The sequence below is a fragment of the Gymnoscopelus braueri genome, assembly GCF_963280865.1.
Source record: "Gymnoscopelus braueri genome assembly, chromosome: 18".
Taxonomy (NCBI): Eukaryota; Metazoa; Chordata; class Actinopteri; order Myctophiformes; family Myctophidae; genus Gymnoscopelus; species Gymnoscopelus braueri.
The window spans coordinates 22589798-22606136 of NC_137618.1; the positions used below are offsets into that span (position 1 = coordinate 22589798).

General features: G+C 42.0%; 1 protein-coding gene across 1 annotated transcript in view; it reads left to right on the plus strand.

Annotated features, from left to right (window-relative positions):
- Positions 1-816: 816 nt before the first annotated feature.
- Positions 817-16339, plus strand: part of arhgef7a (Rho guanine nucleotide exchange factor (GEF) 7a) — a 36501-nt gene continuing 20978 nt past the window's right edge. The window contains exons 1-7 of the mRNA XM_080456537.1: positions 817-1274; positions 3445-3528; positions 10853-10937; positions 11100-11233; positions 13042-13243; positions 13632-13720; positions 15754-15848. Of these exons, the coding sequence (XP_080312663.1) occupies positions 1110-1274; positions 3445-3528; positions 10853-10937; positions 11100-11233; positions 13042-13243; positions 13632-13720; positions 15754-15848 (854 nt within the window). The 5' untranslated portion in view covers positions 817-1109. The remainder of the gene's footprint in view (positions 1275-3444; positions 3529-10852; positions 10938-11099; positions 11234-13041; positions 13244-13631; positions 13721-15753; positions 15849-16339) is intronic.

Below are 16339 nucleotides of genomic sequence, written 5' to 3' on the forward strand. Positions count from 1 at the left end.
GTGTTGATAGTTATCTTGACAACTAATATCCTAGCTTTGTCACACATCCTATGTCCCTGTGTAGAGTTTCCCTCTTAAATATAAGATAGATTTTGGTGGTTTTACCGGTTACCGCCATATGCAGTTGACATTTGGCTATTAGTTAATTTTACATGTATTTTTTTGTGTGAAAATGTGAGTAAAATGGAGGTTTCTAAATTGTTGGTATTCTGGCCTGGAGCTTCCTCCTGTAAAATAGCCTACATGTAGAACTTGGACATAGGAGACTATCAGCCATTCACATAGCCTACTAAATTAGCTAGCCTATGTGATGGGCTGATATTGGTTGAATGAACACTTTATTAGCAGTTTGCAAAAAAAAAAAGCACAGGAAAGTACGGTTCAATACAAGGTCTGCTAAGAGGATTTTAAACCCAAGAAAACCTATGGCTTGTTTCCATTGGGGTCCTGGGGGGCTAGCTATATCCATACAATAGGATATACAGTAGAATACAGTAGGATATAGCTGGCTGTGTCCTGTCCTCAACGACAGATAACCTGTAGTTATGATGCTAAACGGACTGGAGGATATGCAAAGTGCAAACCCTTATGAATAGGAAGCCTATTCGTGTCAAGTTGAAGTGGCCCAACAACTGGTTGGACTAGCTTGTCATCCTGTTGTGTGTGATGTCATCCGCTGGATGAGTGGCTGGCGGCTGTGATGCGCATGTATGCAGTCAGTCCGTTGCCTCAACGCATCACGGCGAACTGCGTTTGACAGCTTGCCAGGCTGGAGGAGAAAAAGAACACACACCACAAGAGAGGGAGAGAGAGAGAGAGAGAGAGAGAGAGAGAACTAGAGAGAGAGAGGAAACCAGAGCCGCCGAATTTCCACAAGCCAGGCGTCATCCGCATCCACCCGAGGGAGAAGGAAGGAGGGCTTTTTCTCCGTAGTCTCTCCCCCTCTCTCTCTCCCTCTCTCACCAAGATCTCAGGCAGCCGCTTCTGGATTAATTATGTTTTTATTTTAAACGCCCAAATGACAGTGTAACCGGGGCAGCAGTAGCTATTTTTAAATACACAAAAACAACCGCCACTTCGTTGGATAGGAGCTGTTGTGACTGCTGGCCATGAATTCGGCGGAACAGACGGTTACATGGTTGATCACGCTCGGGGTATTGGAATCGCCAAAGAAGACCATCTCGGATCCCGAGGCATTTCTGCAGACCTCCCTCAAAGATGGGGTGGTCTTGTGCAGATTGCTGGAGCGGCTTAGCCCGGGTTTCACGGAGAAAGTAAGGGGCAATTCTTGAGCCGCTGTCCTCCTCCCCATATTAACCATCCGCCTCATCGGCGCGTCTGTGTCGCCGAGAGCCAGCCGTGGCGGTGACACGACGTGGTTTGTTATCGCGCTTCTCTTTGCCCAGTGGTCCATGAAGAGTTCCTTTTGTAGGTCACGAGAGCGCGGGTTATTGTCTCTAAAAAACAGCACCAAATGGTTGCACAATAATGTTAGTACACTACGCGTGGATAAAGGCCGTTTTTGATTCCAGTGTAGACATAGATTCCCTTGCGAAATTAGGCAATGGGCAGCCAGCATCATAGCAGAAGGGGAAATGATAAGCAATATAGGGCCCATTTGATCTCTATAACAGAGGCCTAGTTTACATTTAATGTATTCTTTATTTAATTTTTTTATTGTGGGTTTATGCAAGACGGGTATATGCGTTATATGTGAGACTCCTGTTACGCAGCATTACATGCTGTGTGTAACCTATACAATTTTGCTTGTATGTTTATGTATTTTATACACAGAGCATTATTATGATCTGACGGATCAACACAACAGACATGGATGTCTGGCTATCTGTACACTGAGACCATAAGAGTGGGCCGCCATTGACTGCAAAGGCGCACAGACAGACACATTAGATAGACCCTCTCCCCATTTAAAGGAACAGCGCACTATTTATTGTGTGTCAACGTATAGCCACGCACGGTCAGTTCGGACACTTCCCAAAAGGAGGCAATGTTTCCAAACAGAGTTGTCCTAATAGTGCTCTAGGCCGATTTTCTTTGGTTAAATTAAGTGTTAAATAGCTATATATTCTGCTCATTGCTATAGAGTGTTTGTTCAGTAACAGGAGTGTCCATGTCTCTCCAACTCTTTATTAAACAGAAAATGCATTTTCAGGTCAGGATACCAATTTGATCCAATCAGGGTTAGAGAACTCAGTCAGGATACAGATTAAACAAGTGGAATTTGAAGTGATGCCACAAAGAAATGAGAAGACACAATTTGAACTGGAACACTATAAAAATGAAGATGATAAATGGGTACTCTCTCCTGATTGGCTGAAATTCTGTCACCTACTTGAAAATGTATTTTCTGTTTATTAAAAAGCTGGAGAGACAGGAAGACCCATGTTACTAAACAAACACTCTATAGCAATGATTACTATCAGAATATTGTGCTTTAACCTTTTAACAGAAAACTTTTTGTTTTAACCAAAAAATATCACTTACCCTACCTTTAACTTAACTGCTGGGGAACCCCCCCCCCCCCCCACCGAAGGACCGCTGGGGAACCACTGCTCTAGACCTACAATCCACACAGAATATATCCCAAAGTTATTGAATAGCTCCAACAACAAATTATTGTTGTGTTTTCTGCTACTGATTTGTCTGCCATTCCATTCCTTGCTCAAATCATGCACATGCACACGCACACCTGTGATTCATGACCTATGTATGAATGGCAGAAAGTGTTAAGATTGCCGCTTTCTCAATTCAATTCAATTCAATTCAATTCAATTCAATTCAATTCAATTCAATTCAATTCAATTCAATTCAATTCAATTCAATTCAAATGGCTTTAGTGGCATGATAAAACATACATTTACATTGCCACGGCAAAAGTGGCAACAATACAATCAAAACAAAATAATGTATGTACAATTAAAAGGGAATAGAAATGATGTGTACACAGCGCTGTTACATTGAAACTGAGGAAAATCTAACTAGCCTATAAAACCATAAGAATTGTGCATTTGCTGTCAGAAATAGTTAGCCTATATCCATAAGAAAGGTTAGCTTGGGATAAGCTTTTGCAAAGTTGTGCACAAATAGCGGCTGTTTCTCACTCAACACTTAATGGTGGGTGTCCTAATATGATTCACTATTATCCCATAGCAAAAATGGTTACCTTAAACATCAGCGGGAATCCCTATTTGTCAACGTCATTTCCCCTGATCCAATACAGTCCCCATGTCCACTTCCCTACCAAGGATCTGTGTGTGTTCAGCCTCCCAGCTACAGTGTGGTGGCAACAAGCCCGTGCAGAGAGAATGCACTGTTTAATCCCCAGCAGAAAGTCATACTTTGAAGATCAAAGGGACATATATCTGTAGTGCTGCTTGTATAAGTCGTATATCGATTCTCTAAACCAGCGTTCTGGCTTTTCAGATCTACCAAGAACCGAAGAACGACGGCGAATGCTTGAGCAACATAAAGGAGTTTCTCAAGGGCTGCACATCGTTTCGCATCGAGGTAAGTGTTCCTTCCAGGATTACATTTCAAAGTTATTACGCATTTTTAATCAAAGCACAAGCGGATTTTTCAGATACAGTGACAGTTCTTGGGTATCGTGGTGTGAAACTAGAGATTCTTCAAACAATAAACAATGGGGACACGGAGTGGATGGTTGACAGTGGGAGGAGTGTGAACAGCGAGCCGAGAACAATCACCCATCGCCCCGGCTGGGAAGGAGCCCCGTTTGTCCCGTGTTGCTGCTTATCAACAAGAAGCGCCACCACCATAACCCACCATTCTTCGATTTATATGATTGCTTAGGGTGTTGTAGCTTAACTTAACCGGGCCGTGATTCACAACATCGTCTTTAATTTGAATGAGGAGACAAAGCACCAATGGCACTAGTACGGTTGTGCCCTGTAATTAATGCAAAGCTTTGTCCTCGGGCTCATGCGTGGCAATTATTGTCACATCGTCGTTACACTGGCAGATGTATTGACGTTTCTTTTGTTTACACCAAATCACTGGTCTTGGTTAGCAGCAAGCAACTTAGGTCTTGGTAGGCGCAGCAACTATAGCAGCCCTTAAAACCACAGCCAAGATACAGGTATCTGTTCCTTGATATTGTAATTTAAACATTATGATATGGTTTGAGCTCTGTTAGTGGATCAAGTATTGTAACTTCACCCATTACATCTTACTGCACATGCATTGTAGTTGAGAGGATGGACGGTATAAACACTATCTCTATCAAATTGAGGACAGTGCACAGTTACTGTGTTTGTCAGTGCATAGAGGGGTCGTTGAACTCACAATCTGACAATACAGCTCAGTGTTTGACAGCATCGACTCAAGCAACTCAGACTGCAGCCATTGAAGGGGACGTGTAGAGAGGATGCACTGTCATATTGGTAGCATGTATCATGCCCTTTTTTTATTAATTCGAAATAATTACCCTGCATTTTGTTAGTAAAGGGTAGCCGCAAGCAACTTAGATGCTATGATGCTGTCTGGCATCTAGAGTTGCAATACCAACCCTTGACAGCCCATTCATTGAAAGCAAAAAGTCCAATCTCATTGTATTTAACCATGTTAAACTCACCAACATTGCAGCTGTACGGAAAGCTTGGGTTATCCTCTTTGTTTCTGCCAAGTTTTTGTTTCCTAAAAATCCACCGTAGACATGTTATGAGCTACTTTCTGTCAGTAAATTCCGGGACCGTTGAGTGATTTCCAAAACTTAAAATAAATAAATAAAGGGCACCTATTTGTACAGGCTTTCTAGATGATGTGGGTTTTAGGGAATGCTATGCTTCCATGTAGACTTTGCAGTAGATTGCATTGCAAAGACAAACTGTACAAGACAGTAGACACATGCATAGGCTACTGCAAGTTCTATAATAAAAGTTATTAGTATAACCCATCATCATGCTCCTGCATCGGTCAGAAGCTGAACTTCTCTTTGGTATAGGACCAACAATACCTTCTTAACCTTAAGACTCTAGGTCTTAGAGTCTGCTGTGGCAATGACCCGCAGCACTGAGGACTGTATAGACAGCAGTCGTAATGCTGTAACAATGTCTCTTTCTTGCTTTGAGCTACTCTTTAGAGTGTGTGTGTGTGTGTGTGTGTGCGTGTGCGCAAGTGATATGAGTGAACCGGACATTGGAGGATTTCAGTAGTTTGGGACATGGCAGTCCTCTCACTTATCATCTGTAGAGCATGGCAGATATGGACCTTCTCCAGAGCCCACTGCTGGCTCTATCTCCAGTTAGCTTGGTCTAGTCTAGAGGGGGAGAGAGAGAGAGAGGGGGGGAGTGGCAGGCAAAGGAGGAGAAGGACACTTAAGCCAGATTCCAAACCCGAAAATCTCGGCCACTCGCTCACTCCCACTCGGTCACTCCGACTCCAAACCGGATGTGCTAAATTCCAATTACTCAGTTGCTTCTTGGAGGAGGCGAGTGGAGTCGAGTGGAGGAGCCGAGGAGGCTCTCTACTTCCGCATTTAGCGAGTGTACATCAAGTGTAGGCTCGACCACTCTCCACAGCTCCTCCGCGGCAGACTTCCGCATCACGTGTACACGTTTTTTTTGTTTTTTCCCTTCTCCCGTGACGTATACATGGTCCTCCTCCACATGTGGCCACACAAACAATGCTTGAAACACCCGAAACCATGCCGAAACACCGGCTGCCCCCCCCCCCTTCGCCCCCGCCGATCACTCGTTGCGCATCACACACACACACACACACACACACACACACACACACACACACACACACACACACACACACACACACACACACAACTGGCTTTATTGCGTTGTATGATATAAAGCATAATACAATTATATACATGTATATTGTGCACACTTATTCTGTCTAAAGCTGATAGTTCATTTCTCTCCTTGCGTCATGCCTCAATGCAGTGCATGGACTACTATAAATTACTGTGACAAAGATTATGTTTAAAATAATGTATTGTATTTATATATAGACTGAATATAGAAGAGGACACTTTACGCTTTAATTATAGCCGTATTCATTCAATTATGAACCGATTCTTAAAATTTAAAATTCTCTATTAGCTGTGAAGGGTCTTCTTTCATGTCTATCAGTCATGATTTATTTCGCTATCAAACAATATCAAGCAAAATCACAAAATCGTTTTTTTTTCTTTTTTCTTCGTCCCAGAAGTGGGAGGGATATCACCCAAACTCTCAAAACCCCGGACATTTGAAGGATTTTATAAAACCCCCCCAGACAGCCCCCCAAAAGAGGACATGTCCGGGGAAAAGAGGACGTATGGCTACCCTGCTTGAATGATGTAATTCAGAGTCAGACATACTCTGTAATATACGGTGGCTGTTATAAGCAGCAGTGCCGTGCGGGACTGCTGCGGGGGGTGGGGGGTCTGGGGACTGTAAGAGCAAAAAGAGGGACGGGTCAGGATTTAATTCATAAATGCAAGTTTGCTCATCCTGGCGCTTCGTTCACTATTTCAGGAATAAATGGCTTTGCACAAAATGTTAACTGTAAAGATAACAATGTGGCCATCCACATTGATGAATTGTCTATTCTTATATGCTGTATTATTCTATACCTGCATATTATTCTATGCATGTATATTTTCATCCACGGCTCTGGTCCAGCTGTGTGAGACGTCATAAGTGATCGCGGAATTTGCCGTCGCTTTGAAATGACGCGCTAAGTGCAGTCCGATCCTTTGAGGCCAGCTGGTCGGCCACTCGTCCTCGCAAATAATCCTCGGCTCCTCGCAGGGGCGGGGCTTAGGCGCGAGTGGAGGAAGCGAGGAGAGTGAGCGAGTGACCGAACTTTGGGGAATGGAATCTGGCTTTAGGACAGTGAGAGCTTTTTCTGTGCTGACTGTGTCACCTGGTTGTTTTATGCGTGTGTGCTGGCCGTTGGCCTGATCATTAACATTTACACTAAAAGGATTTTAATAAACGACATTTTTAACCATCTCATTCCACACAATGTTTTATTGTCAGTAATAATCTCTGTCCATACTACATGCCTGAACTATTTAATTTGGGCAACGTTTAGGAGAATTCCACGTAGAAGCTACAACCGTCTCACATGTTTCCAAACACATATATTTTTTATTGTACCGTAGAAATTCAGACGATAAAGAAATGATGAATGCTACTATATGGTTGTGGAAACGTTCTTAAGTAGCCTATGTGCTTTAATATGAAATCGTACTATACAATTCAATTCAAAGGAGCTTTGTTGGCATGAGAAAACATACGTTTACATTGCCAAAGCAACTATACTCACATTTCCTGAATGAGGTTGAATGTGTCGGCATTGCTAGGTGAAAGCGTAGCTAAAAGCTATGTGTTTTTAAAACATCTTTGTGTGGATGTTACCTTATGCACAGGATAGTTGGACACTTAAGCAGCTGGATTTTCATTTTATTTCCAATGACTTTACCACTAATTCCTTTGACAACAGGAGGTGATCCTCTAGAATTCCCATGCCCCCCTTGAGTCCCCCAGGAACAGTGACCTTATCCTCTGGCTACTTTGGGGACAATAACAGATCTGTGTGGTTGACTCACACATTTGCTGTCATCAGTGAAAAGGAGTTGGAGAGGGTGGGACTTCTGTGTTCTTCATCCTGAGTGGCTGTAACCTGTGTCATTGCTGGTTGCTCACTGAATGTTGTTAGGCCTGTCACAATTATTACATGATCGCCTAATTGCAATAATTTGAGATAATCGCAATTATTTGGCATAATCATTTCCATGTTGAAAACTTGCATACATTTTCAAATATTTTCAAAAAAATAGCAGAAATCGTCGGTCTACAAGCACTCACTGTGATGCATTGTGAGATTGTAGATCGGCTAATAGATGTATATTGAAGTTATTTGTCATATCTGCCCTGTGGATTTTTTTTAGGATGCCTAAAAGTATTTTATGTGTTCCAATGTTCAATGCCCAAAACACAATTAAACCATTAATAGCAATTATGTATATGACAATTAATCGTCAAGTAAAATTTCATTATCGTTTAGTATTCCAGTTTCAGAGTTGGATGTAAATGCTAAAACAGTATATCATGTACTATTCATTAAAATAAGCTCATGGAAACAGAATTTGATTGCTGGGATGTGCTAATATTAGCCAGGACCCAAAGGCACCATCTACCTTTTGCTTTTTGGGGTCTATGTGTGTTCTGTTTCCATGGTAACACTCAGTGTAGAGTGTACTGTAATTCATGGATACTGGGATTTTTGTGATCAGGATATGAAATTGGCTATAATGACCTTTCTGAATATGACAACTTGGATATGAGCTCGTATTTGGTTGACTCTAGTCTGTGCACATAAAGCATGCTTATTTATGCACTCTTGACGAGTGATATCTTGTATTCAGAATATCATTCTTGTTATATCTTGCTGAGTCACCGGAGGGTTATTGTTGTGTGAGCCTGCTCTAAGGGAACATTCTCTCACTGTGATGCTCTGAGACGGGACAGGCATCGGCTTTGTCAGCATGTTCATTATCTGGATACATAATGTTTAATTTCACTCTAGTCATGTTTCTCACTATAACAGTGGATAATTTGCCACTTATGGGAAAACCTATTACAATGACCTGTAAGGTGATGTGGAAGAGGTCCAATATTTGCAGAGAGATGCAAGAGGGAGAGGGTAGAGAGCACATGTTCTCAGGGCTTATAGTGACCATACACACACACACACTGTACAATATTAGCCAACTTAGTGTTGTCCCAGATTCAATGTCCATATTGTGGTAAAACAGTTCGTCCTATGCGTCTTGGGTCACATTCAGTGTGACAGGGTAAAGGACCACCATCGGTGGGCCAATGTATTCCGTTGTAGATTCCAACAGTGTTCTGGCAGGGTCTGTAATTGTGGGCCATGTTTGTTCAGTGAGTCTGGTGGTACCGACGATAGTAAACGTGAGAGCGTTATAACAGCTACCAACATGTTAAAAAATAAAGGGAAGGTCATTGTGTTAACATAAACTTCTATGTAACTGTTATCGGAAAAATGAAGGCCACAATTTGCTTGCAGACAATTTAATGGAAAACAGCTGTGAGGATATTACCAGCTTCCTTTTGGAGAATTCACAACCCATTGTTGTCATCTTTTGCCAAGCCAAGACTGGGTCTTCCTCCTTTAACTTTTTTTTGTTGTTTTCTTGTGGTACAATAACAATATTGCCCCAGCATACGCTACGAGGCAGAGCATACGCTGGCGGACGTAGGTCATAGTCATTTTGCACAATGTGACAGTTAGACTAAATTCATCTCGCACAGTTTGACTTGGTGAATTATCAAGATTTACCATTTTTCCCATCACACAGTGTTACATGTAATGAACTATACGTTCATTACATGTAACACTGTGTGATGGGGAAAAAGCTAAATCTTGATAATGATAAGGCAACCAAAATAGTACAGTCTACTCTGCAGCAACCTTAGTGACTGTCTTGAGTCCCTGTGACAGTGCAGAGTGGTAAGAATGAGGATGTGTTCGCATGAGTCCTCACAGAGGACAGAATAACTTTCGGGAGTCCTGGAGGGATATAAGACTGGACTGTTTCTGTTGAAAACAGAACAGCCCCTACACACACACACACACACACAAAATCAAACACACACACACACAACGTACATATTCTCCTGGGGCATATCTCTAATCAGAGCGGAAGATGAGAGAGACCCATATCTCACAGTCACTCAGCCTCAGTGGCACTGGACCGAGATTAACTAGTCGCTAAAGCGGTGATACAGGAAAAGAGTAGGAGCATAACCACAGCTAACAACAGAGTTAAAATCACTGCCACTGATGTTAACTAACAGGGTACTGGGCAAATGGGTGTACACTCAGTATAGAATTAGCCACTTGAACCCTAACGTCCTTATCCTGAAGGACCTGGGGGTGAACATTCTGCGAAAATCTATGAAAGGTCTCAACACATGCATTGTCAGCTTATAGATGGGATATTTACAGTGAAGACATTTGGTGTAGAGGGAAATACTAGAGGATCAAGTATAGAGCTCACACAAACAGCTCATACAGGTCAAATATAGGGTATATAGGGTGTAAAGACTCTGTAAATTAGTAATAGGGTTTATTTCTCAATAATGACCTGCTCCCCATTGATTATCCTGCTTATTACACGGCTTCATTGCTTATGGTAATGAAATAAATTTATGCCAGGTGTGTCCAGTGCAAAACAACGGGAAGTTTTGATCTAATAGAATCAATATTCGGTCTATTTCTCGCTTGAGTTTAGCTGTAATGACATTGTGTTTGTTTACATGGATACAAAGTTGGATATGGGGAAAAAAAATTAAGCAACGTAGATTCATATGAGCCAGGTGCTCTGAGTCTTTGATTAGAGTACCACAGCGGTTATGTTATTGACAGACAGCGATTGTGTTACCGAGTTCAGCCTCATTATTCAAAAATAACGGACCGATGAATTCAGTGATTGACCAATCAGAATCAAGCATTCAACCAAGCCGTGTAATAAACCACAGTAAAGCACTGCAGTCGTTGCAGTCAGTCTTTTTTATAGTTGCTGCTTCCGTATCATGTATGTTGATACTCGTTGCTACAGTCAAGATAATGAGAATTATCGATTGGCTGCTCACCACTAGCGGTGTGTCCAACTGATGACACAGCCTTAGAACACTGTGGAATTGGTAACGATTTTCAGAAGGGTAATTCACTTGCCAATGACTTTCTGCCACACATGCTGATGCGCTCTCTCTCTCTCTCTCTATGTCTATGTCTCTCTCCACCCCCCCCCCCCCATCCCCTCTCTGTCTCTCTCCCTCAGCCGTTTGAGGCCAGTGACCTCCTCCTGGGGCTAAACTTCTCAAAGGTGCTGAGCAGTCTGGTAGCTCTGAACAAAGTAACTGCAGGTGAGTGAAAAGTGTGTGAGTAGTAGTTTGTGGAGATGGTATCCTGTGCCTGTATTGAAACACCGGTCAGAGTGAGCCCTCACGGCTGTGTTTGACTGAGGGGGCAGTGACAGTGAGTGCTAGACTGAGTGTATTTATATCCTGCCCTCCTCCCTGCTACAGACATCGGCGTGGGCAGTGACTCTGTGTGCGCTCGTCACTCCTCGGCTCATCGTATCAAGTCGTTCGAGTCCCTGTCCTCGCAGTCTTCCCTGGGACGATCATCTAAGCTGCTGCAGAACCAATTCCGCAGTCTGGTAAGGCAAACAAACAGTCACCGCTACAGTGGAAACTCAGACTTACAGTATTATCGTATCAACCTGCTTAATATCTGAGAAGAGTCTAGCCTTTTAAATTAGATGTCCTCTGGATGATATTGACACATTTACTTTTATAGCTGTCCAAAATATGACAGCTATATTAGGTTTACTGCTAATCTCAGGGACTTGGCTTACAGACAATGATTTGTTTGAGGTTGAAATCCTATGTAATTAATATCAGGTCATGGATGTATTTTTATCTGAAAGGGATGAAACAGCCTAAGTGACAATAACTATGTGTTGTACATGGACCCTAATATTCCACTAATAATCAAAATGATAGCCCAATCAGAATAAAAATGGCTTGGAAGAGACGGAAGGAATTTTCAATTCAATCGATAGAAGAGATGTCCTACCAGGATTTGTTAACGCGCAAATTGTTTATGGATGTTTGTGTGCTGCAAGCACATAAGATGGCCATCCATCCGTAAACAATTTGTTCCAGTCTGACCCTGGGGCAATAATATACACGAAAATGAGTGGATGCCAGCCAAACAATTCAAACATTTGTATTTTGTGGAATTATTTTGTGGACATTGTATATTCATGCGTGTACTGGGCAAAAATAGTTTCCATTCCTATGTTACAGCATGTGCACACAAGGTTCACGCATACGCGATCACACACTGATATAGCTTTTCCAGACACATACTATACACACACACTACGATCCATGCATGTAAGACATGTAGCCCAGGGGTCTCATAGGTAATATGCAACCCATCTATCCCATCCTACAATTTGGGGGATGTGATGCAATGCCTCGAACTTTCTGGTGATCTCAAACGCCTCCGGTGCATGGATTAGTTGTTTAATTGTCTCATTCACCATGCCCTCACAAAACATGTATAGGCAAAAAAAAAAATGTATGGTCCTTTTCGGGATCCCAAATAGATTTTGAGACCACCCAGTATTCTGCACAGCTTCCATGGTCCCTTTGTAGAGTATAATCACAGTTCACAAGATAACTGGAGCTCTTCTTGGTCAACTCCTTGGCTCTGAGACTATATGCCTCCCCATTAATGTGCATAATGTCACGAGTGACTGTTGTGTGTGTGTGTCAGAACAGACTTGTCCTGACTACTACTAAGCTACTTTTGGAGATCAGATGGGGAAATGTCAGTGTTAAGAAGGTGTTAAAAAAGTCACTGTGTGCACTGTAAACACAGAGCACAGACTAGAGCTGATGGTGGGCCGATGGCGCTGTTGTGCGCTTATATGAGAGGAAATAAATATAATGTAATATATGAATGAATAACATAATACTGTTATTTTATATGCCACACAAAAATACAACTTACTCTGTAATGAATGCAGCTCTTTGAGTTTTTGAACGTAGTAACACACCCTTGCTGTGGGCAGGGTTTTACAAGGGTATTGTTTGTCTGCAACATTGACGTTGACACATGATATTCGTTTGCAATGTGAGTGCATGCCATAAAATAATTGTGTCCGTCAAGCCCATGCATCTCTCTTGCTCTCGCTCGCTCTCTCTCTCTCTCTCTCTCTCTCTCTCTCTCTGCAAATGCGTGAGATAGCTCTACCCCCACCCCCTTAAAAGTCCCCTCTTTCTTATCGACTCACTGTCAATTCCATGTTTGAATGGGGTGACCGCCCCACACAGACTCCTCACTACCACAGATGGCAGTTTACGCACCGCACATTTCCATCACTTGTCCATTCTCTGCTCTCACACCTCTTCTGGTTCTGTGTCCTCCACCTCGTCTCCTTTCTATGTCTGACAGGACATGTCCGAGAACAGTGGGCAGCAGCTGCTGGTGAAGGCACGCTTTAACTTCCAACAGACCAATGAAGATGAGCTCACCTTCAACAAGGGTGAAATGATCAATGTGTCTCGCCAGGAGGAGGGCGGCTGGTGGGAGGGCTCACTCAATGGCAGGACTGGATGGTTCCCCAGTAACTATGTCCGCGAGATCAAAGGCTGTGGTGTGTATCCCAGACTACTTTCCAGTTGTAATCGAATTTTAGTTGCATGTGTGAATTGGTCATTTTATTAGAGTTGATGACCATTCGGATATATTTATTGCTAAAGAATATTTGACAGAATCTGTATTTTATTCTAATATATTTGCATAGGGATTTAACAATATTGTCGTTATTGTGATATCGGGATAACATATTATTAACATTATTTACTCGCACAGCTAACCCGTTGTTTTTGGCTGATCGTCTGAACAGCTCGGCTGCTAACAGTGTCTTTTCTCCAGGTTTTGCAAAATATACAATTCCACCATGAAACAAAATAAGTTTGAAAGAGAATTGATAGATTATACAATTTCATAATTAAGACGCGTTTTTCTCTCTCCCTACATAGACAAACAAGTGTCCCCAAAGTCTGGAACCCTAAAGAGTCCTCCTAAGGGCTTTGACACCACGGCTATCAGCAAGACGTACTATAATCTGGTAAGGACCCAGCACAGCAGTGATACGAAGTCAGCTTTTCCTCTCTCGTTTGTTCCTGTGACCACTTTCAACCAGGCGTATCAATTTTGGGCATGTCAGTAGACCAAAAATAAAATCTACAAGCTCACAATGTGTTGCGATGTGATGCGTTGTGAGCTTGTAAAGGCTATTTTCGCTATTAAGTGGTTAATAATTAGTTTGATAAGCCGGGTTATGCTCAAAGAGCTTTCTGAAAGTAGACAATGGACATCACGTTTAACGTAATCAGTCTTCGTTCAGTGCGTATGCTTGTGCTCTTTTAGTTAATGTCTGTTTATGCGCCAGGCTTAAAAGAGAGCTAGAAGCAAGTAATTGCATTAATAAATACTTGGGTGGTCTCTCTCTGTCCCTTCAGATCTCTTTTTGTCCAACCCTCTGATGTGGGCCTACACTAGACATAACAATTTATGATAATGCTCGTTTAAATTTTGTTTACCTGAGGTGTAGTGTGCCTGCTAGAGCTCTTTCCCCGTTTGCTGCTATTCACTTGAAAATCACCTTGTTACCACTTATTCGTGGCTTTTGCGTAGCCCAGGAATATAAAATTGCGAGTTAAATCTATCTGCTATACCAGGTACACAATTGCATACACAAGTTGTTGCAGGACTCGAGAAACAGCGTCCGTTTATGAATAAGGGTGGGTAGTAGCTACATCATAGCCTTCACTTGTGAATAGGCCTATGTAGGCTATTAATACTGAAATAATTTGTTCTCATAAATCTAACTTTTATGCAATCAGAATCAATAGATTTCATGATTATGGTGGATACACAATTAGGATGGATATACTATTATAGAGAACTGTTTGGAGTCTACGGTTTGGATGAACTTGGAGCCCTAGTGTGCAGTTCACAAGCCGCTTGGCAGAGATTAGAAATGGAGAAAAGCAGGCATGTTGCAACAGTTTGGGAGAGCAAAACGCCTTCATATTAATTAATTAATATCAAATTGATGACATAATTTCAGGCCTACATCATTTCAGTTTGACCAAACTATTCCTATTTTAGAACATGCTTATGCGGGGCACGAGCTATCCGTGCATTTGTTGTACTGTAGGTGGTACGATTGATATCAATTGGAGCCTTCCAGACGCATAGTACCCGCACAGTTAATTCCACACGGATGCGCATTGACGAGTCTGGTGGTGGGCAAAACTATTGGGTAGGTTAACTTACCAACTCAGGTCAGCAAGAAATTAATTAATACTGGATTCCCGCCCCTTGTCTTAACACAATAATATTGGGTTTTCATTCTGAAATTCGGACTAATTAAACTGTGCACTCCACAGTGAAATTAATTAATGGGAAACAATTAGTGGTTCATTTTTAGTGGCCAAATGTCAAATCTTGTAGCAGGGCAAAGGGCTGTGTTGATACCTGCTAGTACCCCTTTGCCACATTTTAATAGGCTTGACTGGGTCAACCCATTCCTTGGTTGTTCAGGTTACAAAGGTGGGAATTGTATAATGTTAGATGGGTTATTTCCAGGCCTCAGTGCCATCTAGTCTTCTATCTTAGAAAACTAAATGTCTAGCTAGCTAGATTTGACTTCCACCTGTGCATCTGGTCGTTTTCGTGTCCCTCGCAGATGTCGGCACAAGCATGCTCATGATGAGTAGTCAGACCTGTGACATCATTTCTGTCCCACAACTTATAAATGCCGGCTACTATTACAGCTGAACTGCCTGTCATAAAACTTATGCTAGTCTGCCCCTGTTATGTATGTCTTGTTTCTCCTACTATGCATCCCTACTACTCCCACAGCCTCGAAGGTGTGTTTTTTTTTTATAAAGCTGCTACTGTAGCTGCTGACACAGGTCTGTGTTAGTGTGGGAGTGGCTAGACGGTAGGAAGTGTCACTCAGTCTTAGGTGGGTCAGTACATTTGGTTTTATTACTGATTACTAGTACTGTAGTTATTACTTTTATGGTGGTGTTGCTATTATACTCTGAATTGGAATATTGGTGTCCTTTTCCTTTCTTTTGTTCATTGAAGGTGTTACAGAACATTCTGGAAACAGAGACAGACTATTCCAAGGATCTCCAGAGTCTTCTGACCAACTACCTGCGATCTCTTCAGAGCACAGACAAGTAAGTCCTAATGGATAAAGAACTGATTCACAAGCTTGTAAATCGCCTCATTCATGAGAATAGGGGATCCCGTCCTACTAACATTCTAATGTTATTCATGAATCATGATTAAGGCTCAAATAACTATACCCAATATCAAAATTGTCTTGTTTGGCAAAAAAAATTGTCGGAGTAGGAAATTTGTCACTGCAAAATCCAGTCCACATCAATCCAGGTTCAGGCCTTCTATATCTGCCATCACTTTGCTTGTGAATTACATTGTCATATGTCACATTTATGCTAGATTGATCCTTTGGCCAATATCATACTCTGTCTTATGTCTGGCTTTCACAGCAAGTCCCTAGACCCTTGAACAATTTAATTTGATCACGAACTACTTAACCTCTATTTGCACCTATTTTGACTGATGTGTTTGTGTCCTTGTATCTTTTAACTGTATTCATACCCTGGTTTTAATTGATTTTTGTATTACTTATCTTACTGTTTTATCC